The sequence below is a fragment of the Nestor notabilis genome, unplaced genomic scaffold, assembly GCF_000696875.1.
Source record: "Nestor notabilis isolate BGI_N333 unplaced genomic scaffold, ASM69687v1 scaffold29949, whole genome shotgun sequence".
In the NCBI taxonomy this organism is placed as follows: Eukaryota; Metazoa; Chordata; class Aves; order Psittaciformes; family Psittacidae; genus Nestor; species Nestor notabilis.
The window spans coordinates 1-12,003 of NW_009942925.1; the positions used below are offsets into that span (position 1 = coordinate 1).

Below are 12,003 nucleotides of genomic sequence, written 5' to 3' on the forward strand. Positions count from 1 at the left end.
CGCCTCCCGCTGGCTCAGCAATGGCTTTGTTTCAAGGGGCTGTGGAAAGGACTGGGCCAACCTGCAACAAACAGAACAAACCCAAACAAGATAAAATGCCCTCTATTAGAGCATACGCAGCCATCAGAAAGACGCAGTCATGAGGCAACTTAATATTCTCCCGAGTATACTCCGGCTTTGGGATCGTACCATGATCCTTGGGCACGTTGTGCCACTGCTTGGGCACACGTGCAGCAGTGTTTTGCACTGGAGCACAGATCCTGCAAGTACATACACAGACAAACCAACAAGGCCATCAGAACTCCTGGTTGGCTTCAATGCCATCTTCATAGAGTTCCAGCTGAATGTATTTTTCCTGCTTAAAAAATAATCCTCTACGAGTGCAATGGAAGATGATTTTTAACACTTACATGATTATTTCTTTTTAACAAAAATACCAGATTCAGTATGTGCATGTTCTCACCACCGAGGGTTTAACCATCTCCAGTGAGCGGGCTCCAGCCTCTCTTTAATGGGGAAGAGCCTGTGGATGGAACTGCATTAGGTGATTTACAGCAGGAACAGACAGGCAGGGTGCTCCTGCTACGGTGCGAAAGTGTTCCCAGGTTGCTGATGGTCAGTGCAAATGGCAGCTTCCAAAGAGCTGTGGTGCTCTTGGGTAACCAGGGCAGAGTGAGGCTCAGGACAGCAATAATGAGGCACGCACTCTGTCGTCTGTGTGTAACTACAGCCAGCTGCAGCTCAGGACCACAGAGAGCAGAGTAATTGCAGCTCAATTACTAGGCACTTCTAATGCATGGTTATAGCACTGAGTTGAACCACCAGCTGCAGAGTTACTGACACAGGGTGCGAATGGGTGGCCAACTCTGCACAGCCTGAGCTTCGAATTGCTGTACAGACCTCTGCAAAACCAGGGTAAAGCCACTGTGTTTTTTAATTGAATGCCTTCACAGGTAGGACACAATCACTTTGATATCTACGACAACCTAAGATGAAAGGCAACCAGAAGCTGTGTAGAAAGATGGTCCCACCTGTTCCCCCACAAAGAGTTGTTCACTGCTTCTTTAGCCGTTGTCTGCAAGGACCCCATTTTAACATGCGTGTTGGAGGACCCTGAGGAAGCCTGGGAAGGGGAATAGTCGGAGTAAGTGCCTGAGGAAACGCTGTTGTTCATACAATGGATCTTATCTGCTTCCGACTCGTCGGTGGATTCTGAAACAAAACACAGCAAACGTCTTCAGGGGGTGGCATTTGACAACTAAACTCCAGAAAAATACATTTTTAAATGGATACTGTGGAGATATATACACATGTCCACAAATACGTGTGTAATATGTTTTACAAACAGAGCGATGTGTACAACATAGAATCATAGAATAGTTAAGGTTAGAAAGAACCTTAAGATCATCTAGCTCCAACCCCCTACCATGGGCAGGGACAGCTCACCCTAGACCAAGGCTCTGTCATCTACCTGTGTACAGTTCATACACTTCCATCTAGAAGGTTGTAAGTCAAGTTAGTACCTTTCTTGTCTTTAGTCAGAAGAACAAGTTTGGGTGGGTACAACGGAGTCTCTGGCATGGAGGGACGGAGCTCCCCTATCCTCATCTCGGTGGGAGGATGTCCAAAAGCTTCCTGGGGAATAGAATAATGCAGAGTAAACATAGGAACCAGAATCCACTTCAAACTGCAAGGAGCAAACATTTCACAGGCTTCTTTTCATCAATGTGACAACACATCAAAGCCCCTCCACACGGGTCGTGTCTAATCATGCTGATCTGTCAGCTGAGCATTCTCATTAGTCCTACACAAATACACGTAAAAATTCTGGTGCCGACTTCGTTCTGAAAACGGGGACAAACCAGCTGGAACTTGTGAGAGACATCAAGGCCATGTGAGCATTTCCATGGTGTAAAGGTCACGGAAGTGCAAGCTGCCGGTAGGAATGAATAAAAATCCAGAACAAACAACAACAACTTATTTCAGGACCAAGTATCCTCATTCATTCTGCGTGGCACAACTCCTCCCATGGATCCAGCTGTCCCTACTGCAGTGCTTAACTAAAATGACCTTGTCTCCAAAGAGGTTTTTTGCTAAATTAAAATGACTCAGATTTCAAACTTCTCACTGAGAGTTCAGCAAATCTGCACCTTCAAAGGCTGCCGTGCACAAACGTTCTGCTGTTCTGGCCAGCAACAGGATATACACTGAAAATAACAAGTTCAGAAGTAGAAGTGAGAGGTACCCTCAGATATTTTAAATTAGGACATTTAAATTGGGCTCATAGGATAGCTGGAAGGGACTGAAGACACAAAGAGGGAATCCATGGCATTTCTGATCCCTGGAATTGTTCAGAAATGAGAAAGACTCTGGCCTGCAGATTGGTGTCTTGGGGGGACGAGGTGGGGGTGGCATTTACTGGAGGAATGGCAGCAGTAACTGGTAATGCCGCCCTTGGGAGGAGGGGGATGGAAAGGGAGCCAAACGAGCAGAATGGGAAACACACTCTGTGTGTGTCGGTAGAATGGAAAGGGAATGGTGGAGACGGGCAGGGCAACGCTGGGAAGTGGTGGCAATGCAGCCAAGATCCTTGCGGGGAGGGGTAGGAGAAACATGCATCTGCTTGGGAATGAGAGCTGTGATTTCATAAAGGGATGGAGGCTGGAGAAGAAGAGTATCTAGTAAATAAGTCTTGGAGAGATATAAGGAGAAAATCAATCATTAGCTGCATTAGAGGAAGGCAATGGTTAGGAGAAATATACTTAGGAGGGAACTTAACGCTAATGGAGAGACTATGAGGATCTCTTTACCCTGACATTTTGTGGTTAAAGGTACTCCAGTGATTTTGCAGATTAAAGTCAATAAAGGAAAGAGGAACAATTTAAAATGGAGTACCAAACCCCAAACCCCATTACTAAAATGTAAAATGCTACAAAACATTTAAATTTACTTGCTTTACTCATCAGGAGAAAACTTTCAGAGGTTTACTCTCCACTAACTACTTTTTGTAGTAACAGTGGAAACAGGGATTTGCAGAAGCATTTGCCATGTGACTTATCCTTGAAGAGTATGTTATTATTTACACAACAGATGCTTCAATCCTTCTGCATATGGTGTTCTACTGGAGGCAGCACCATCCCAAACCACGTACCTTTACAGCCCTTCTAATGAACCCCCTCAGTGCTAACATTTAAGCAACTATAGCTACATGCTGGGTCTTACAGTGGCTTGTAAAGTCTTATTCAAGACTTTAAACTGCTCTCACATGCAGAGATCCCGTGCTGTGTATGGTATTTCTGACATGACAGTAGTGGTGTACATACAAGTTAAAGCTACAAACAGTGCCACAGCATTCTGCCAGTGCAGCACAACCCTCTTCTGGTGCAGTGCAACAAACCGATGCAAACACTTTCTGGGGAATACAAAAGTGCACAGCATTCACAGTGGGGAATTCTGCACCTCTGAAGTACGGTGCGTGGTAAGTCTCTTGCTGTACCTCTGAGCTCTTTTTATGCTCTTCTTCCTCCTTCCCAACTGGGATTCCCCGAGTTGATTTATGAGTGTTGTCTGTATCAGACAGGTCACCCTTCTGGGATTCTTTAATTTCTCTGTCTTGAACCTAGAACCCCAACATTGTGCCATGTTATAAGTTACAAGCTTAAAATAAACCTACTTGCTGTGAGACAGGAAGAACCAGCAGTTCCATTTTCGCAGCGCGATGAACACAGGTTTTTATTTCAGGTGCAAGATTTTATGTAGTTTTCTATGTTAAACTTCTGGGGGTTGCTCTTCTTTTAAGCCCCTAGTCCAGCTATTCCAACAAAAATCAATACACTTTTGGAAGGACTAGTCTGGTGTTTGTGCATATTCCATGAAAATGAAATATGTTGTAGAAAACCAGAATTGTATTCCATTAATTCGACTGTGTTTAAGAGGACCTTTTTTCTTACAAGCTCAGGAACAAAAAGGTCGCTAATAGAGGAAAGAAAAGTATTATTAATAGGACCAGTTGCAAGCACAAAGGGAAGAGATAAATGCAATTGTGTTGTCAGAACTTGTTCATCAGGACTAACAGGAAAGATATAGGTAGAGGACAGAAAAATACGGTGAGCTATTTCCCAAGAGAAAATACATGGTGAAAACCATTAAAGTAACTGGGAAAGAGAAATATCACCTATTATTCATGCTGACAACACTAGAGCATTAAATTATAATGTGGAGAAATGGGATTTTTGAAATAACCTCTCTTGGAGTCTGATTGCAAAGAATATGAAGCTTTGGAGCAGAGTGGATGGGGGCTCTGGGCAGGCACAGCACACACTAGGCAGAGGAATGTGGGACCATTCATGATGGGTCTGTAACAGAGGAACAATTAAATCCATGTAGAGGGTTGGCAGTATTTCTAAGCTGGAGGAGGCTGTGTCAGTCTGAAGAATGACATGCTGGCTAGAAAGAATTGGAGGAGCAAAGAAGTAAGTAGATTAAGGCAAACGTTACTTGGTCCAGATTTTAATGAAATAATAAAGGAGATCGCAGAAAGTGTACGAACAAACGCAACCAGAAGCTACCAGAATATCCCCAGATACAAGCAAGACTGAGACATGGGCTTCTTTCCTGACAGTCACTGTTAGTGGTGTGGCTTTGTAACAAAGCCTCATCGAGCCACTTACGTTACAGCCTCTGCCCAGAAAGTGGCAGTACTTGCACCTCTGAGCTCTGCAGGTCAGTAGCTTCAAAGTCCCACTGATTAGTCTTCTCTTGATAACATCACAAAGTGAGTCTCTCTGAAGCTCAGCATGTGAAAGGCAGCCACAGTGCTGGGCATGCTGCTGTCCAAGCTAACAATTATCAGACTGATGTAAATAAAACTCAGTCCTCAATCCAGGAATGCAGAGAATCACCCCAAAACCTGGGATTATCCCAGAAGAAAGCAGAGGGAAGGATCTTCCACTTGCTCCTCAATGTGTCCCAATCTCTGGCTGCAGCGGCAGCTTCCAGAAAAGCCAGTTTCAGCAGCCATTAGATCTGAAGGTTCTCCCAAACAGGATGTTAATACAAGATGTAACTGTACTGGAGAAAGGAAAACTTCTGAATGTGAATATAGAACCTGAAAGCGTGAGATCGAAGGAACCTTGACACACTGCCTACCTGCAGAGGTGACACAGCAGCCAGCACAACATTACAGCGCTGGTGCAGCAAGCTCTCACCTTTTCAGCTCCAGCAGCAACCTCAGACAAACGACAGAGCTTCACAAGAAGACATAATTACATGAGGAACAGACCTGGCAGCAGTAGTTTTGGGGATTCACAGGGAAAGACATCCTGGAAAAGAAGTTGTCATCTGCAGGTAGGACATAATGATTGTTCCTGCCATGTGTCTTTGCTTTGCAGGCAGGTGGACCAACAAGCAGTTTGAAGAATGCACACGCTGACCTTGCCTATCCAGGTGATCAGAAATACAACCAAAGGGATGCACCCAAGAACTGACCAGAACTACCTGTCACTAAAGAAACCAAAGTTAGAGGTCCTCACTTTACAAGGATGAAGTTTAGAATGAAAATTCCCATTTCCAGTAGTTCAATCTCATATGGGTAAGCTTGTTAGCTGACATGGTCAGGATTCTGCAAAGATAAGCTTCAGAGCTTCATAAACAGAGCTTATCTGACCAGTCGTCAGTCATGTACTCCAGAGGACCCTCTAACATCGCCCTCAGCTACAAACCATGCAGAGGCTCTTGTCCAGCTCTGAATGTGGTCTCTTCAGTGTGACGACAGAAGTCTCAGCACTGCTCTGAGTTGCAACACGTTGATCTGTGAATTGCAGTTTCTCATCTGTGGAGGAAACAAACTGCTGCTGCTCTCTGTCTTGAAGGAACTGCACCCAGTTGCATGTGTCTCACGTCCACGTGCTGTGTATACAAGTGCACAGATGCCATTCCCAGACATAGAACACTGCAGCTCCCACGTCCTCATGCAGAGCAGTAGCCTCATGGGGTCAGGAGATGTCTTTTAGGGAAGGCAGCTGTATCTTGGAGACAGCCCTGAACAATGCCCCTCCAATCCAGACACTTAAATAACGTCAGGTAGAAGTTAAAGTAACTGAAAATTAACTTTAAGACATTTGACATCCTACCTGAAGGAAGGTCTCTTATGAGCTAGCCCTCCAGATGAGGAAACCATTACCTCCTTTCTCCTTTGGCAAGAAGGCACCAAGGGCATAACCTCAGTAAAGATCTTTTGTGCTGTTGAGAAACCGAAACTGCTATAATGAGGATATTTCTGATTCCTGGTAAAATACAGGTAATTCTGCTGCAAAGAGCTTATCAAGACATGGCCTTAAAGCAGATACAAACCGAAACTGTAGCATATATTCCTCTCCCAACCAGGAGAGCCTGTCATTGTGCATGTCACTAGTGGAAAACGGCTCCCACAGTAGCCACATGGACTGAGTCAAGTGAAGCCAGGCATCCTGGGGGAAAGAGAAGCCTTCCTGGAAAGGCGAGATGATCTTCTAGGAAGGTCTGTGAAACTTTCACTAGAAACCAAACAAAAGGGACACTCTTCTCCACACATCTACCCCCCCAGCAAACCCCACAACCCAAACCCACACAGTGACAGGGTCAGAAGTTAGAAGGATTGAGGTCTGATTTTGGCTGAGATAAGGTGAAGGTCTCAGAAGATCCCATACAGCTCAGGTGGCAGTTTTGTAGCTCCTAGCACTAGGATCTTCATTGGACCACTTCAAGAGTAACAATCTCTCCTTTCTACTTAGTATGAGCAGATCTGCTTGGAATTAACACAGAGGGTAGAATGCTGTAGGCTGGACTAGAAAAGAGGGGTTTTTGATCCAAAGTTGAGAGTTATATGTAAGTATTTCCAGTTTATTTCTCAATCCATACATCTCAAGAATATCAAAACTATAAAGATCTTGATTGAAATCTGATTTGAGATATTTCTCATTGTTTCTCATGGAATGGCTACACAACACACTGAGTTATCCCAGACTTCCTTTTGTTTCTTTTGTCTCAAAATCCACATCTTGCAACATGAAAGACATCAGGACATTCATTCTTAGGACAATGAAGATGCTTATTTCGATAGATGATTACCTAAGAAATTGCTTATTAGAACTGCAGGTGGAGGATGATACAGGGTATTTGAAATGTAGCTTCTTACTCATTTCAAATGCTCCCTTTACTTATTTAGGTACAGTTTTGTGAAGAGACGTGTAAATTAATTGCAAGGAAACCCAAAAATGATCAGAAAAGAAACCAGCTTCTCTGGCCTCTGAGGATGAAAAAGTGAGCGCTGCACCTGAAATCAAATTACCTTGTTATTAGAAACTGTCTTCAGCCTAAATCTACATCAGAACACACCTGCAATTTCAAACTGTATTTAACTTGAGGCTTGAGATCATGTGTCCTAATTATCTGCAAAGCAAATGGAGCTTAATTATGTTTTATTTAATGTGTTACAACTGAAATCATGCTAATATTATTCACTAAATCATTCACCCTTTTCCCAGCTTCCCATACCTCCTCTGGATCTTCATGCAGGAAGCCAAAGAGAGGCAAATGTGTGCAGCATCCTGCTTTACAGCCACAACATCTTCCCAGTGCCTTTACTTGTGTGAATGACAGGAACACTTTTTTCTCTTCTTTAGTTGAGGAGGTAGTTGTGTAACTAATCCAGATGGTCCTAGAGGCCCCTTCCAACCTGCTGCTCTATGATACTAGTCTTGACTGAGTACAGGGATATTAAGATCTTGAAAAAGTTCCACCATCTTCACTATTACAATATCAGAAGATGAAAAATACACCTTCACTGATCTGCTGGAAATAGTCATGTGCTCACATCAGTTGCTCATGGTAGGAAATTAAGTAGGAAGTTGCAATCACATTATTTAATTGCACTTCAGGAATTACTGCAAGTGTCTTCAGCAATTCAGCTGTTTTTATAGAATGCTTTCTGTGATGCTCATGAACACTCACAGGAAAACCAGACAGGACTCTGTTCCTGTTGCAAAAGTGAATGCATTTTGATCAAAGAACAAAACATAAGAAGGAAATTTGTCTTCACCCTTTTCTGTGTTAGAAAACAGACTGCATAAGACAAGCATCTCAGAGTAACTCTAGTATTTTATGGTGTTTCTGCAATTTACTCATTCCTTACTCCCCCATAACAGAGGCTCTGTGAACCCACGGGACTCTCTGCTGTGGCTCAGTAACATCTTAGTTTTACAACTGAACATTTAGTTGAACTGTATCAAACATTTACTTTAGGCTGTACTAAACCAGTACAGTCACCTCCTTCTGAAACCACAGCCACAAGACCAAACACCTAATGCCTTTGTCAGCCAACATTGATCCGAATTCCAGAGAGATAATACGTTCACAGCAGGGATAATTAAAACCTACAGAAAGCTATTAAGAATATTCAAGTTCAAAAGCTACATGATACAAAATAAACTGCATGTATTCAGCAGCAACAGCAGAACACGTCGATGCTCACACCGCAAGTCATATGCTGGCTCAAAGGCCAGATTTACACAGTAAGAAAGGATTTAAAGAGTCAAAAGGAAAAGTGGTGGAATTTCAGATTTCAGACTTTGATAAAAACATTAATTATTTAACGTAAGTATTTTAGTTTGAGGGACTAATCAATCCTGTGCCTACATGTGAAGAAAGTCTTCTGAAGCCATCTGGAAGGAAAACTTCTGGGTTTGGTTTTGTTGGGGTTTTTTCCTAAGAAATGCAGTGTAAATAAAACAGCATCCACGGACAAAGCAGCTACAGCAGCTGCTGAATATGTAAGAACAGCCAATCCATGTTAAGGCTATGGAGAATTGAGGAAGAAAAACTCATGCACACACAACTAGCCAGAGCCAGGGATATTTCAAGGACAATGAATTCAGCATAATGTGTAACTAGCAGAGGAGTGACAAGATAATGTGATCGTTTCTTGTCCTCATTTCTTTCTTTTCAACATAAAGACTCCATCAAGATTTTCAAGGTGTTCTTGTAGACCTGGCCAAGCTTTTAAACTACCAGTGCATACTGCCAGGGTAAGAGATTTCCCTTAGTTACAGACTGTGCCTGCACAGAGTAAGTCATTAGTGTGAATGTTAATGAGTAGGTGCCCTCTGAGATGAAGCTTCAGCTGTTTGTAGCAGCTTTGCACAAGACTGCAGTATTCAGGAGTTCACCTTTCAGTGACTGCATTCATGTTAGAAATGAAGATGTTGTTACTACACACTGCAATCCACTCCGGCAAACATACCAAGGGCTACATTCTGCAACCTGGTTTATGTCCCCTCTGTGCAGAGGAAACCTGAGCTAAAGCTCCCTGCAGTCGAAGCAGCACTCCTGCTGACTCCCTTCACTTCTGACAAGGTCCCTGGCTATCTATCCACCAACACAGTGTGAACAGAAGCAGCAGAGCCTAATGGCATCGTGGGGTCAGATGGAACAAACTGATGTGCCAGCAACGTATCTGACACAGAAATGCACTTACTGAAGTCTGAGACGTAAATCATGATCAGGCCCATTCTGCTCCTAATCTGCAAGTCATATCATTACAATTTAGGAGAGTGCTCTTATGTATCAATAGATAAATCCAGATCTAAGTAGATTTAAAACCAAAAGTTTAGTCTGATAAACTCAGGAGTATTGGGAAAACCAGCAACTGGATATAAAACTACATTAACTTTATGGACTGAAACTAGGAGCTCTTAGGCAGGAAGTTCACAGCAGATGCAGCATATCACCAGAGGGAGTTACGTGAGAACCTCATTTTGAACTCTGGAGAGGAACAACGATCCTTTTACATTACCTCCACTGAAATCTCCTTTGGTGCCATGGGCCACTTGTGCTCATACTTGTCTTTCACAGTTTGGTCACTGTTGGCGGTTGGTGCTGCGTTCTCAGGCCGTACTCCATGGCTTGTTTTGCCCACCAGATTTTGAACTGATTTTACCATATTCTTTAAATCCTCCGGGTATGGAGTGGGATAACGTTTTAGATTTATTTCAACCTGAACATTCATAAAAAGAATTAAAGCACAAATACAAAATGAAAACAGCATGCAAACTAAAACCATGGTTACAGTACTAGGGCTAAGTGCAAATCCCTCAAATTTTTACTTGTCTGTTTGAGGTAACGTGTTACATACAGCTATCTTCATGGAGTTTTGGACTGAAATTTGCTCTCAGTTACACTATGTCAACCTGTAATGGAATTTCAGTGACAGAAAATAATGGATGGGAATGGTTCCCTATAAGCCTATCTTCTACCCTGTATTGTATTTTAATTCTACACTTTGCTTGAGAGGACTGACATATTAAACCACACCTTTGAAAACCAGTACAATGCACAATTAATTACAGCTACGTTCAGTGTTCTCAATTCATCTGAATTATCTGTGGCAGCTGAGAACAGACACTGATCTACCGGGAGCTATTTGCTCTTTGTTGTACATACATGCACTCAAGTGTGTCTTACTCTTTTCTTATACAAGAAAACAGATTCAAAACGTGACAGAAAAGTCACCCAAATAGTACTTTGAGTGACTGACAGGCCTACAGGTTTGCTAGAAAGCTCCACATTTTAAGCCTCTAATTTTTATCACTCAGAAGTAGAGAAACATCACATTTCCCAAGTCCAAAGCAATGCTAATTTGAAGACAAAATCTCCAAAATCTCAGGGCTGAGTGAATGGGGAGGAGTGGCTGAGAAGGCTCATGGGTGTCATCACCCCATCACCTGGGAAGACATCACACTGCCAGCAGATTGCTCTGAGGAGATGGTGCAGCAAATGCCCACGTCAGCAACGATCCGAGCAGGAAACCTGACATTCGTGATGCTGACCTCTCCGTTCACCTCCTGCACTATGCACCTATTTTGTCTGCTGAGTGTCACACGTCATGAGAAGAGGTGCTGAGCAAACTGGAGTGTACATCCAAAGAAAGCATTACCTTGGCAAGGCTGCCTGGCTGTGCAGAGTGTGGACACCTATGGGTCTGTCCCTCGAGCCCTATGGCAGATGCTTCCCTCTCAACATAGGGCCCTCAGCTCCGCAGAGCATCTCCTGCCCTCCCCACTGCGAACCTGTCCTATCTGCACCACCTTTGTCCAAGCTGTGACAGATGGCTGTGGCTTCACATGGGATTCACAGGGGAACCAGAAAGCCCACCCTACGGAGCAGCAAGCCCGTGCTGGGTGCATGGACTGGGCACCACACACAGTCAGCTGAAACACAGCTGGTGCTGGCTGAGCCCACTGCTCTCTGAGAGCTTGAATGTGGGGTGGACATGCAACAGAATCCTTCAGTGGAGTAAACGTCCAGCTCCCAGTGCATGTCAGGATAACTGCTCCCAATTATGAGGCTGTGAAATTTGAAATCACCCCACATTTACCATGTGATGAGTATTTGAAAGCATTTACTACAAAGAAGCTTTTGCCTCATTGTGCATGCAAGATAAGCCAAGGGAGCTTACTTTTGATAGCTCACTGTTATAGCTGTTGGAATTTAAATTCCTAAAGAGCAGGGAAAATGTAATTTGGGTTCCAATGAGCATGGTCTGTTCATAGGAATAGTTTAGAAGCAAAAGCATGATCGATTTGAAAAATAAAACCGTATGAAATACTAGAAATACAATTCTGAACCACAATCAAAGAAACAGTACAGAGAATCGATTCTGACATGACTTCAACACAAAATGTTAAAATGTATGACCATGATGCCATATGTTAAGAAGGAATTTCAACAGAAAATAATAAATTAAGTCTGTAAAGTGTTACTAAAGCTCTGGTTGATTTACGGTTGAAAGAAATCGTATTTCCATGTGGCCTAATGAGGCGACTGCTTTTTCCAGCATTGGGACTGTGATTTAAAGGTAAGGTCTGCAGACAAAGCCAGCTAAAAGCCAACTCACAGGGCAAGTTCTCACTTGTACTAGGCAAGGAAAAATTAACTGAAAGGCTTTCCTGAGATAGACAAGTCATAGGC

General features: G+C 43.2%; 1 protein-coding gene across 1 annotated transcript in view; it reads right to left on the reverse strand.

The window, feature by feature from the left end:
• Nucleotides 1–116: 116 nt before the first annotated feature.
• The window catches only part of LOC104411258 (leucine-rich repeat-containing protein 7-like), a gene marked incomplete at both ends in the record, with an annotated part of 36,553 nt that continues 24,666 nt past the window's right edge, over nt 117–12,003 (reverse strand). The window contains 5 exons of the mRNA XM_010021639.1: nt 117–260; nt 1,032–1,212; nt 1,524–1,635; nt 3,497–3,619; nt 9,830–10,030. Coding sequence (XP_010019941.1) covers nt 117–260; nt 1,032–1,212; nt 1,524–1,635; nt 3,497–3,619; nt 9,830–10,030 — 761 coding nt within the window. The remainder of the gene's footprint in view (nt 261–1,031; nt 1,213–1,523; nt 1,636–3,496; nt 3,620–9,829; nt 10,031–12,003) is intronic.